This window comes from Nothoprocta perdicaria, unplaced genomic scaffold (genome assembly GCF_003342845.1).
Source record: "Nothoprocta perdicaria isolate Ctin4 unplaced genomic scaffold, notPer1 scaffold_149, whole genome shotgun sequence".
Taxonomy (NCBI): domain Eukaryota; kingdom Metazoa; phylum Chordata; class Aves; order Tinamiformes; family Tinamidae; genus Nothoprocta; species Nothoprocta perdicaria.
In genome coordinates this window covers 553,307-566,803 of record NW_020454638.1, presented here as the reverse complement: position 1 = coordinate 566,803, position 13,497 = coordinate 553,307, and the positions used below count along the sequence as shown (strand labels likewise).

Sequence of the window (13,497 nt, the reverse complement as noted above, 5' to 3'; positions counted from 1 at the left end):
CCGAGGCGCAGGCGGAGGCGGCGGGGAGCGCGCCCCGCGAGCAGCCGCGGGCCGGCGCGCCCGCCTCGCAGCCCCACATCGTCTTCATCCTGGCCGACGATCAGGGCTTCAGAGACGTGGGGTACCACGGATCGGAGATCAGGACGCCCACCCTGGACAAGCTAGCTGCCGAAGGGGTCAAACTGGAGAACTACTAYGTTCAGCCTATGTGCACGCCATCCCGAAGCCAATTTATCACTGGAAAGTAAGTTTGCTGCTTCATCACTGATCTCGCCAGTTTAAACCCAGTCCTTGTGGAAAGGACTGGAGGTCTCTGGGGCTGAACCTGGTTAGAAGCTCTTCTCTCTGCTCCTGTAGCCAGAGAGATGCCTCTCTTATTCACTGAAGTCTTTAGCAAAACGCACTTTCTAAAGTGCATTTCTCAGTAATGCAGTAGAAACTCTCTGTGAGCCACTAAGAATTCAGGACTGTGAACTACCCTGCCGGAATATTATAGGAACAGATTTGCATTTATTGCAGCACTAACGTACGTGCTAGTTGTCAAGTAATGCTGCTCTTACTGGGAAGGGATCATCTGAGACTTGCTGTGGAGTTGCAGAAGTTGCAGGGCAAGTCCTTGGTAGCGAAGYGGAGGGGAAATGTTCTCTTCTTTAAATTCTTTAAATTGCTGCCTGCACATCGCAACACTGCCAACACCAAACCTTGACTTACTATGAGTTCTTTCCGAGGTTTATATTGAATTTATGTGATGATTCCACTGCAAGTCACATGTGGCTGAGCTCAGGAAATCTGAAAAGCCCTTTCAGGTTCCTTTGAGCTGCAATTCTGTCTCTCTCGTCACAGCGTGATTGCTGTGTTGCGAACAATTAGAAACTTTTCTCTCAAGTCACACTTCATCACTTTGCTTCATCAAAATGCTGCAACCAGTGGGTTGCTATTGTGCTGTTTGCTGTCTCTGGTCAGCTGTGTTTTGTTGTTATGCTTTAAGTAGATGAGCTGTTACCCAATCTAAGAGCCTTCTGGGAGAGCTGATAAGGATCAGGAGTTGGGGGTGCCACATCTGGACCGTGGGAACAGTTCCCAAGTGACCTCAAGTGAGGACACATTGATCTGGAACAAAAACACCTCATTTCTCTTTATCTTAACTCACTTTGACAGGAACAGGGAAGTCTTAACAAAAACAAAATGAGAGGAAAAAGAATTATTTGGTTTATTTTTTCCTTGCTTTAAGTATAAACAGGAACAAGGTAATGTTAACACTGCTAATAAAAGAAGCACATGGTAAAATAAAACAAKCAACTGGCCTGTTGTCTTGCATGTCCTTTCAGTAGAGCTGAACATGGTTCCTGGTCCCAGTCTAGTCCTCAGACTTTCTGGACCTGGGAAATCAGCCCAGAGAACTGACCTGTTATCTAGAACACCAGTCCTAGCCTCTTATTTTCCAGATGTGGACTAAGAAGGTGTGTTTTTTTTGGGACACATTCACAGGAATAGAAGYGCCCTGTGGCAGCTGAAGTAACAACTTGAACGGGAATCTTATATGTCAAGATAGCATTTTTAAGCATACAGTGACATGCCTGTAAGGGCTGGAAGCAGGGAGCAAGGCCAGCAGCACGTAGGCAGCTTCCTGCACGTGGCAGCTTGGGATCCCGTGCTCTGTGCGGGGACGTCACAGCGGCCTGGGAGCCCCTGCTCTGCACGGGGACGTCGCGGTGGCAGCAGTGACTCACGTGGCTGCCGCCGAGCGSGGCGATCGGCTTCCCGGGATGGGAACCCGGCTCCTGCACTGGCCTCCTGGCCACCGCAGGAGTCATCTGAGCACTGAAAGGAATAAAAATAAGTAAGGAATAGAACTATTAACTATTTAACAGTTTGAATCCTTCACTAAATATAGAGTATTTTATGTATGTAAATATGCATATAGATGTATGTGTATATATGTAAGAAAAAAATGGACATGTTCTCAGGAACCTAGTTCTTTTCATCTGCTCTTTGGGAGGAAATAATTATGAAATTCTGTCTACTTTGTTTCTGGAACATTTTTATTGGAAAAAAAGTTTGCTTATACTGCATTTTTATTTTCTTAGTGTCAGCTGGTCTGAAACTATTGGAACATTTTTTTCCTGTTGTTCTGTTTTGGGAAAAGGGAGCAGCAGAGGAAAAGAACTCCCTTGCATGACTTAGAAATAAAGGAAGGAAATGGTGAGGGTTTAATAGGTCTGGGTAGAATATTAACAAGGCAGATCCAGAAGGATACTATTATCTGTTCTTCTGGCTGAAGATAAAAACTGGTGGTTGCTGCTTTTAATGCTTTCTTACTAGAAGTACCATAATTAAAATGCCAGGAGTCAAAAACTTTTCTTCCAGTAGAAGAGGAGTTGATTTTTGAGTTCCAAAGCATGTTGGTTCAGGGCTAGAAGGTCCTGCTCGCCCACTGAAGGCCCACCTGGGATGCTACATGCTTCCCAGGACACACACCGTGCTTAGTGTGTTCCAAACATCATTACCCCATTGATCTATAAAAATAAATACATAAACATAATAAGTAAGGAAAAAAGAGGAACCTGTGTAAATGGGAGCCATTAGGGAGTACTGACTCGTGTTGCCAAAAGAAAGTTAGAYTTCAGGCAAAGAGACTGAGATTTCTACATTTTTCACAGGTCTCCAGGTAGTCCCTCTAGGATTTACGCTAGTAAAGAGGTCCTTGGTCTGGTCRTTCTCCTATGCGAGACAACAAATGAAGAGCAGGAGAGAGCATTAAAGAAAAGTGTCAGGTTGGTTGGTTGCTGTTTTCTTTCCCTTCATGTGATACCTCTATACYATGGCATAAGAGCTGGCAGCTCTGTGTTTGTGGCCACTTCTGCTCCCCCTTGTCTGCTTTCTCATGCCCTCCTCTTGAGGTTTTGGCCATCCTTCTCATTTTGCATAAGTTTCTAGCCTCACTACCTAATCAAAACATGGAGACTTTCACTTTTAAGTAAACTTTGAAATTTATAATTAAAAGGAGGCATTTTTCCTTGGACGGCGGAGGCAAAGATTATAAGCTTAGATGAACATGTGTTTGGGCGCCCAACCCAGTTCTGGGGAGGGTATAATACACTTCAGTTGTATATGCTGTACCGATACTTACTTGATTGGAAAAAATGAAAAATGAAATGACACAATATACACAAATATCTGTTTTTAGCATTACGAAGGCAAGGGACAAGCACTCCCTCTTGCACACGTTAGTTTTCTGCTGACCGTCACACTCACAGCCTTGGCCCCTCYAGCTGCCGGCGCTGGGATCCTTTAGGATCTCCCCGCAGGGAGGATCCTGCCCTGCGTGGGAGCAGGAGCTGACACCTCACCAGGGATACACAGAGCCCTAAAGAATTGGAGCTCCCTTTTAAAGCAAATTCTTGGGAGTTGTGGAAATCCTATACTGGTCTCAAGGATAAGCTCTGCATTATGGGTGGAATGCAGAGATGTAAGAGGTTGAGAACTATTGAAGCAAAGCCCTTCTCTTTTTTTCCCCCCTCCCCCTCCCCCGCTCTCTCTCCCCAGGGATGAAAAGAAGTTTGCAGAATGTGCCCATCTAAACCAGGCAGAAGCAGATGATATATGAGGTGTACTCAATCAGTGTTATTTTTAACAATTACTTGTAGGTTAGCGCTGTGTGAGTATTGCATCTGTTGCTGCAGTGCCAGTCCGTGTGCGTTCTCCTGGGAATGATGGACGCACGGGCCAGCTAAGCCATCCTGCCAAAGGAGGGGTGACCTCCTCCTCCCGCCGCGCGGCCAGACCCAGCAGCACTGTGCGCTGCCGCAGCCCTGACGTGAGCGTGCGGGTGTCGTGCTCTGCTCCTCCTCTGCCGGGGCTGCGGCAGGGCTTTGCAGTGGTCTCTCTCAGCTTTAGGAAGTGTTTCAGGGCCATGGTCCTGCACGGAGGACCTGGTGCTTGGCCACCTGATGGGGAGCAGCTGCTTGAATAGAGGATCCTTGGGCTTTAACCCTGTGGCTTCCTTGGCATAGAACCTATCCAGCAACCTCTGCCCCAGAGCCAGACCCTGGTGAGATGCATGAGCACAAGACAGGCCCTTCGACAGGTACTTGCAGTCCCACTGCCCCAAAGCACACACACACAGTTAGCTGAGGAATCTAGTTCTGCATAGAAACCCCACGCTGCAAGGCATATTCCACAGAAATTCATTGCTTGGTCTAGAGAAAAGAAAAAAAAAAAATCCTGAAAATGCATGGGACACTGTCATATTCATGCATTAATTTGTAACTAATGAAGAACTACAATGCATCAACCCAATATCTCAAGGCATGGCCTGTGCCTGTATGAGCTTTGAAGTAAAGAAACTTTGACAATTGTCAGTCCTGAGTTCAGTTTTGATCTGTGGTTTTGCTAAGAGGCTGGATGATGAAATGGAGCGTGCTGATTAAATGTACCACCAGGTCTGGTGGGACTGTGGGGACAGTCAAAATCAACTGGACAAGCTGGAGGAATAATCTGAGGGGAGAAAAAAGGCAGGATTAATTTAGCAGTCACAAATTGAAGATGCTCTGCAGGAGCAGGAATAACAGCTTTGGAAGCAGTTGCTGGTGAACAACTGCTTATCCGGCAGTTCCTTTAGAAAAGTATCTGGGATTATGGGAATCATGCAGTGAATAGTCAGCAGTGCCAYGGTGCTGCCAAAGGGCAAACATGGCAGTAGTTTGTTTAAGTGGGGGGGCTGCCAGCTGTGTGAAGCAACCCTTCTGCTCCATGGCTGGAGTTGTTGTGCCCAAACTTGGGCATTGCTCTGCTAGAGCTGTGTGTGTTCTTGGACAGCGTCCACGTGAGGGTAGCTGTGGAGAAAAGATGAAAAGAAAGAGTGTTGTTCGGTCTAAAAAAGAGAAAAATGGGCAGGCACATAATAAGTATTACAGTGTGTTAAAATCTATAGCAAAGAGAAGGGGAATAGCGTGGCTTCAGTGTCAGGGTGGATGGCACAAGGAGGACTCCAGGAGGGCTTCCTGGAGTGAGAAAACCTCAGGTTAGATAATAAGGACAAGTTTTCAATGATGAAGACCGTGACACAGAAATAGCTTGCTTTGGAGAATTGCTGAGTTACTTCATTAGCAGTCATTAAGAACAGACAATAAAAATATGTCAGGAATGATGTAATGGAGCCGAGTCTGTCTTGGGGAAGAGGATGGCGCTGGATGCTTCCCTTCCAGCTCCTTCTTCCRTGCTGCTGCTTTGGAGGGCCGCGTTGGCCACAGGCAGCGTCCGGGGTACGGGGCGAGAGCGCTGGCGGTGGAGCCGGGAACGGCCCGCGGGGATCCCTTCTGGGATCCCTTCTGGGAGAAAGCAGCTTGCCGAAAGCCTCACTTCAGCCTTCTCCAAGGAGTTATGTTTTCCATCTCCTCATTTTTCTCTGAAAATTTTCGACATTTTTTTTCCCTCCGGGCCTTCATAACTCTAGCAGTATGTAATTATTTACTTCTGCTCACTTCTTTCAGCATAATTTGTYGGACTGCTGCCAAAGATGTTGAGGTATCTTTTTCCATGTTCTTATATCTGAGGTATCTGTTTCCATGTCCTGTTGTTATAGATCTTCCACTTAGGGTGACATTGTCCATATATAAGCAGTGTGTGAGGGTTCCTGGAAAGATGCAGAGAAGGAGTAATAACTAAATGTAAGGACTTCCTTTCCTGGTTTTGTTCCATGTCTGTTCTATCCTCTCTTCTTTCTGCAGAAGGTCAGATCCAGTTAGTCAAGTGCTTTTTAGTCTTCAATGACGCAAAGTCGGTTCTAATCCCCATAACTACTAATRTGCTTTAAAAGCACTTGGAGGAAAATATTTGGAAAGGAATGAACATACCAGCAAGGAAGATTGAAAATATTAAAATGATTGAAAAGATTAAAATATAACAAGGAGTACAAGGAGCAAAGTACATATACAAAGCGTGTGTGTGTGTATATATACATATATACTTCAGGGTTGCTGCTTATAAAACAACTATATTGTCTTGATTCCCATTAATGTCAATTTGAGAGATGTTTTAACCGCTGAGGTTTGACTAAAATGGCTTTTGACTTGTGGTCTGTGATTGAGATAGGAAAATTGGACCTACTGGCTCGCAGTAGGAGATGAGAGGAACCCTCTGGTGGAGTTCCAGTTCGGTTGCCTTTGCGGTGCGTTAAGGAACGGTGCCAGACGGTCACTGGCTCCTCACCCCCAAAGTGCCAAGATGCCCTTTATATGTTTTAGAAATGCTGCCATCTTCCCAGGTGTGTACTTGAAGAGACCCGTTCTATAAGAAGCATTTAAAGAAGTGGACATTGTTCATGTTGACAGCCTTCTGTGGTCACCCAGCCCTTATTTGCAACCTGCAGACAGGAAAATCCGTAGAGAGAAGCCTCTTCCTTGTTGAAAGAGGGCCTCTTCCCCGTTGAACTCCTCATCAGTAGCAGCCCTTGTGCCAGGGCACCCCTGTTGCCTTGTCACGGCCCGTGGCGCTTGGAGTTGGTTGCTCATGATCCCTGAGGAGCAGGGGGCCACTAGGGGTTAGGGTTTAGGGTGTTGAGTTATCAAGATTTATGAACATAAATTGCCAAGTGCTTATTCCAGTATTTGAAAGCTTTAAAGATACTAAAAAAGCTACRAAAGAAGGTCCCTCAAGTCTTATCCTTGCCTGAAGTCCCAAACTTCAGCAGATGTATAGAATCAGGCATAAACTTCCTTCTGTCTCAGTTTACGGTAAGTAAAAGACTGACTTTGCAATACATCTTGACAGACTACCAGGCTCCTGGCAATAACTCAGTAACTGATTATTGAATTTTTATTAATTCTAATAATTAATGATATCTATTACATAATACTAGACCCACAAACCGATCCTTATTTCTTAGTGATATTTTAATCTGATTATATGGAAATACAGTATTGTAAATATATTGCTTTGGCTTTTATTTAGCTTTTACTTTAAAAGTAACATGTAGAGACCCCTCCCATTTTAGGTTTTAATTACTTTTCCCTCCTGCTTTATAAGAACCAGTCTGTCTTCCAGGTGGGCAGATTCCAAGGGTGCTGGGTCACGTGTTTTAGTTATTCCTCTGATTGCATTTAGTTGGCTTCCTAGGGGGTTTCCCAGCTTTTTTTTCTTTCCTCCTTCTTTCCTCCTTCTTTCCTCCTTCTTTCCTCCTTCTTTCCTCCTTCTTTCCTCCTTCTTTCCTCCTGCTTTCCTCCTGCTTTCCTCCTGCTTTCCTCCTGCTTTCCTCCTGCTTTCCTCCTGCTTTCCTCCTGCTTTCCTCCTGCTTTCCTCCTGCTTTCCCCCCCCCTTGAGTCTGTGAAGTAGCAGCAGGATGATCATCAAGCATCTGAGAAAGTGCAAAAAAAAAATCCAAGAAGACTGAGCAAGTTAACTTTCTATTATTCCCAGAGAAAGAATCATATTAAAACCAACATTTTTTTATTTAAAAGATGTGGCATCACTGGCTATTAAACAATATGTAACAATATATGAAACTAATCAGTTAGGACTATGGGTAATAAGTAATTAACATGAAATATGTAGTCAGTAGTTTGCATTACATTTTAGTTTCAGAATATCAATTTATCAGAACATGGTGAGTTTTTTAGATAGATATACTGCGTGTTTTTCTCTTGATTTATGCATTTTCAATTTCTTCTCTGATAGAGAATATTATATAATCATGATGCAGGTTTGCCTAAAACATAAAATGTAAATGGATACTAAGGTATTATTGCAGAAACCTCTGCAATCTCTTTAATCTCTGCAAAAATCTCTGTAATGATCAGCCCTCATTAAGAGGTGAGTTTCTATCTGCTTTGAAGGAGATAATTACAAATTTGAAAAATTGAAGATAGTTGGAGGGCTGGAGCACATGAGTAAACGTCGAACTTAGTCAAAGCAAAACTTGCTATCAGATATATGTAATTACAGTCTTYGTGTATTATGGAGCCTAGAATTATAGAATGATTTATGTTACAGAATGTAAAAGGTTTCTTTTAAGATGAAAAATAATGAGCCTGTGTGATAAACCAAGGAGTATTTSACCATCTTGGTAACGTTAGGCACACGTGCTGTAAATGATGCAGTCAAAAGTGATGATTAAGAGCTAAGGTAATGCTGTTTGGCACCATTAAAGCCTTGTTGAGTCTTTAGTCTGACACGGATTTCATTTTATAACCCYTTGGCAGTAATGTGCTTCCCACAGTGAAACCGCACGAGGCATCCCTGCGCTGAAGGGTAAGTGTTCATTTCAATAGTTCCTATCTTTTTTCCATTGGAGACAATTRCATGGTTTAGGTAGGGGGTTTTATTGTTAGGAGATGGTAATTTCTAGTGCCGTGTGTTAGCTGGCAGCTTGCAACCGCTTCACGTGGTTGCAGGGTGACTTTGGGGAAGGCATCTTGCCAGGGCAGAGCTGGTGGCAGGGTGAAAGAGCCGCCCTGTGGAGGTGTGAGGATTTTCATGGGCACCTTGGGCAGATCTGCTTCAGCTCCCGTTGTCGTGCGAGCCCTCTGCATAGCACATCGTGTTTCCACCGTGTGAAACCCTGGCTGTTTTCCCCTGGGAAAAGGTAGCTCCAGTASGGTGTAGTTTTCTCTACTAAACCCCAGACTTTTATCCATGTAGGCACTAGAAGCCAAGCAGTTTCCTTCAGCGTCTTTTTGTTCCTGTTCCTGCTTCTCCTAAGTGTAACCTTGAAGTGCACCAGAGTTTAATAGTCTGAGTTGGTGCTTGCTGTCTCTCTCTCACTGCATTCATTAACTTGACATGATCTTTGCCAATAAGCTGGTTTAAAGGTTTTGTTTGTGTATGTTTAGCTCTGTTGTGCGAGTCTCTACAGTGCTTTCCATTTTGCAAAACTGTCAAAAGAAGATCACACTTTATTATTCAACATAYGTTTCCTGTGTGCAATTGAGTCATTTTGGTTAACTATAGTAACAACAACAACAAAATGTATACTTCATTACCATGAACCATGGTGAGCCTATATAGCTAAGKGAAAATGAAGTTTGTGGGTTATTTTGTTTGATGGTTGTAATATCCAAGTTGCAGGCTGAAACATCTTAAGAAAAATCAGAGTAGAGCATTTATTTGCTAAATGGTTTGCTACATGGTATGCTGAATGATATGCCATCCTTTTCCCACACTTCTGGTCCTCAGAAAACTAAGGATCAACATCATAAATTCATTTTGTATCAAAAGCCAACTCTGCTTCCCAAGGAGTAGAGGAATCATCCTGTGCCTCAGTCCTGCCTCCACTTACTGAGGTGCTTGGAGAGGCTGCATCATCACTTGGATGCTTCTTTCTGACATAGTCGGAGTTTATGTTCCTGTTAACCAGTTGCTGGCATGCAGGCAAATTTTGCATCTGTAAGGTAAACATACTTACACTTGCCTTATTTTGTGGATGGATTAATTACAACTGATCCCAGTAGTGAAAGTGTTCCCCTTGCACAAGTCTGAAAATATCTTTCAAAACACTTTAAAACCCTTCTATCAGGGGCAATTTTCCATTAAATATTAAATATTTAGCCTTTACCATTATACCTGTATAGCATTTTAAGGCTGTGTAGAAAAGGTGATTCTAACTAGAAAGAGAAAGATMTTTACAAGAGTTAGTTAATCCTAGGAATGCTTTTAAAAAACAAACAAACCCAAGGCCCTTGGAAACAGTTCGCGGTTCTAATTAGATATGACGTGAGATGGGATGATAAGTGATCTGAGATCTAGGCAAGATGATTCACTTGTGGAGTTCACCTTCCCAAACCAAAACAGGCTTCCCGGGTGTACGGCGGGCCCTGGAACGGAGCTCTCTGCTGCGGCCGCTCCTCCTAGCTGCACAGGGAAACTCCTTTACACATTGGTTTGCAATTTGCTGCAAGAACAAGGTGCTTTGGGTGAGCAGCTGCGAGAACAAGGTGCTTTGGGCGAGCAGATGTGCAGATACCGCGTGYGGGGCTGAGCCCTCGCTCACAGCAGCAGTGGGGTCGGCTGCGTGGTGCTCACGTGCACGTTGCCAGCGCTGCAGGCGCGGGGTGAAACGCGGCTCCTCCGTGCAGCAGGAACAAATTGCGCGTCGAGCTCTTGGGTGCTGCTCGCTCCCTGCTTCTGTGCCGAAGTGAGTGGTGCCTGGGCCACCTTGGGCAGCCTCCCTGGCCTCCAAATGGGCCTCCCAGCCTCCGTCCTGGCCAGCCTGGGAGGCGGCGAGCAGAGCCGGGCCGGCCGCCCCAGCGCCGCGCGGCCGCCTGCAGCAACGCAGCGGCCTCCAGCCTTAGTGAACCAGCCAGTCCCTTCTCCCATAGGAAAGTGTAACAAAGATATTCTTGAAATATGCTGAAGAAACTTGYTTCCAGAATCCTTCAGCAATTTCTRAAGTTTTTCTCAGCTGACTTAGCTATAATTTCACTTCTATAGTTTAAATTTGGCTACCTTCTCTCTATCCTGTCCCAGTTTGAGCTTGCAGCCTCTTGCTCATTGCCCAGTGAAGARGTTCCTTTGCTGCAGAAATGCAGTAATTTCCTGTGTGCCCAAATCCTAGTATCATGTCTCTGCTCTTCCCTTCTCCTCAAGCAAAATCAGCTCTTTGCACGTGTGCACGCAGAACTTGGCTTGCCCATGGCTGAGGATTCTTGCTGTTTTCCTGTGGGGCCTATTTTTCGTCCAAAGGGACATCACAGCAGGACGTGGTGTTCTGGTGGAGGCTCTGCCAGTGCTGACTGGCTATTCCTTTCTCCATCCCAAGGCTGCTAAAACTCTCTCCCCATTGAGTGAGCACTACGAGAGGCAGCAGCAGCGTGTGAGCTCCTTGCTGGCAGGAGCTCGCCTCCGCAGAAGGTCCCGCCACAGCATCTGGGTGTCGGAGAGCGTGCGACTCCCTCTGCATTGCCCGTGTGTAGGAGATGGCAGCAGAACAGCAGTTTTCCAGTTACACTGCAGTCGGCAAACAGAAAGAAGCCCGTTGTGCTCCTGGGCTTGCTGCTGTCGCTGCACCCGCGTGCTGGGATTGCAGGGCTGCAAGTGCCGGAGTTGGGGCCTCCCCAGGCCATAGTCAGAGAGCAGCCAAGTCTGAGGCTTGACCCTCTTCTGGTCTGAATGCTTGGCTATGCAGCAAATGCATTTCCTCCCTTTCCTGGGTGTCATATGTTACACCTAAGCGTAATCACTTCTATACATCCCACTAGCACAATATTTTTTTTTTTTATTTTTTTTTGTTGTTGTTGTAAATTTGTTTGCTTGTTTTTCACAATAGTTGCACCTGACTGGCTCATATTTAGCTTGGTTAATACAGGAAGCCTCTCATCTTTTCTGAAAAAAAAAATCTATTTGGACACCTATTCCAATATGAAGTAGCACTTTGTTAGTGAAATGCCTTCTGTTTGATTTAAACTGTTCTTTCAATTTGTAAGTTCATTTTGAATTCTAATGCTCTTCTCCTTAGTGTATGCAGCAGTTTTCCTAGCACATTTTCAAAGTCTGCAAATGTAGCGAAATTTGCTTTGTATAAATTTCATTTTAAAAATGTGTCATAGCCTAAATGTAATGAACTTGGTTGCTTTTACTTCTTATTCGTCAAGGTTGTATTTTAAGTGTGGAAGAATAAGCTCCATAAATATATTCCAAATTCTTTGTTGAAACCTGAAGTGTTTTACTGACTGTTTTCAGAATTACTTGAGAAAATCATTTGGAAATTGTATGTTCACGTTTCAAATTTTGGCTTTTACTGCCTTGCTGGGTTTGTTTTGGACTTTTTCTTTCCAGCTCTCCCTTCTCCCTTTTCTTCCTAACTCATAGTTAATCAGATAAGTATCTGTGTTCTGTTCAGCACAGCATCATATAAACCATGATGTTGTATCCTGGTATGCTGGTGTGCTCCTGGATCTCACCTGTAGCTGTGAATGGAGATAGGAGTAGATTGGTTGTCCGAGCAAGTTTTCTTTTCTCTATATATTTCTCTGAAGAAACAAGGCRAGAAACAATCCCAGCTTAGTGGACAGGCTCTTCTCCACAGGCTGGTCCCAGGCAGGAAACCAGGCCAGCCTTGTTGGAGTTGCAGCCCCCTCTTCCAGAGGTGACCCCAGAGTCTTTTGTGTCCGTTACGGATTTGATAACGTTGCTCGAGTAGGTTTCCTCACCAAAAAAGTCTGTGTTTTAGACTGAGCTGCTCATAAACATTATAAAAGTGCCCAAAATTACTATGCCAGTAGGGCTCCTGACAGTAACTTAGTGATAGAGGGACTTACGCTTTTTAATATCCATGGTAGTTTAGCCGCTTTGCTGAGGAAGGAGCAAATTCATGACTTAGTAGGAAGATGAGTTTCTCCTCATTGACATTTTGGAGGCATTTTCTTAAACGACATTTTGGAGTCTTCAGCTCTTTTGAAGCAGACATAGATGGAGTTGAAGAGCAAGGTTTTCTTCTCTGTAATTACTGGTGGGGCCTCATTAGGTTTTAAAGATTAGGGATGGCCGTTCAGGCATGTTCCAGGTGTTTCCTCTGCGATGACTAATATCTACTTTTATTAGCTCTGTGACCTTTACTGTCATTTGCATCTGACTAAATGGCCTTGCCAGCTGCTACCAGATAGAAGTGGATTTTGGTTTCAGGAATAAACTGAATTTCGTTAAGTGTGTGTAAGAATTACTCCTCCTATTTCTCAAGGACGATTTATTATGATGGAGGAGGAAGGGAAAAAGGATTTATTAGTAAATTGATACCACCAAGTTTATATTGAACAAAAAGTGGAGCTTGTCAGTCTCTTCACTTAAGCATCACAGGAAGCAGCAATGTCTTATCACTCAGGCAGGAGTTGCTGKTTTTCATATAATGACATTTTTCTGGGTCATTTTTCTTTAACATGAATAACATATCCAGGGAAATTGGACAGATTCTGAGCCCAGGACTGTAATTTAGTGGAATTGAGAGAGTTTTAGAATTTTCACAAGACAGAAGTGATTTTCTTTTTCTCTTTTCTATTCAAAATATACAAGTACCATAAAGGTACCCAGCCCTCTGAAAAGACTTTGTAGAAAGGTAACTTCTGTGCTCAAAAATGTGTAACTCTTTACAAAATACTGTCATCGGCCTGTGCTGGTGATCCTGTCGGCCTTGCTCGTGTCCTGTCTGGCCTAGTTTTTGTGAAGTGCAACTACTGTATTGGAGCACGAATATCCAAACAAAAGCCATGGCAGAACAGCTCTAGTTGTTTTTAAAATGATTTCTATCAAGTGTTCATGTGTATTAATAGAAGCATTTTTTAAAAAAGAATTGTCTTATATCCCATTTAGAAGGGAAAAGAGTGGCTGACTGAACTCCAAGGAAAGATTTGATAKTTCCTGGGAGGTGTAAAAGCTGTTGTTTTTATACAGTTATTCTCTTATGGAAGATAAATTTGCTGTCTCACTTGAACTTCCAATCTATTGGCAGCAAATGTGTGTGGCCGCACTAGTTGGCTTAAAGAAAGCGACCAAAAAGAAAAAAAAAAAAAA

At 44.0% G+C, this 13,497-nt stretch overlaps 1 protein-coding gene across 3 annotated transcripts in view; it reads left to right on the top strand.

Annotated features, from left to right (window-relative positions):
• The window catches only part of ARSJ (arylsulfatase family member J), a 36,469-nt gene that overhangs the window by 5,165 nt on the left and 17,807 nt on the right, over window positions 1–13,497 (top strand). Inside the window, exon 1 of one of the 3 annotated variants that reach the window (XM_026034623.1) lies at window positions 57–244. The exons of 1 other annotated variant lie outside the window; for it this stretch is intronic. In XM_026034623.1, the coding sequence (XP_025890408.1) occupies window positions 207–244 (38 nt within the window). In that variant the 5' untranslated portion in view covers window positions 57–206. Of the gene's footprint in view, window positions 1–56; window positions 245–2,678; window positions 2,775–13,497 lie in introns of those variants that run through there. One more of the 3 variants, XM_026034624.1, reaches the window with a different exon arrangement.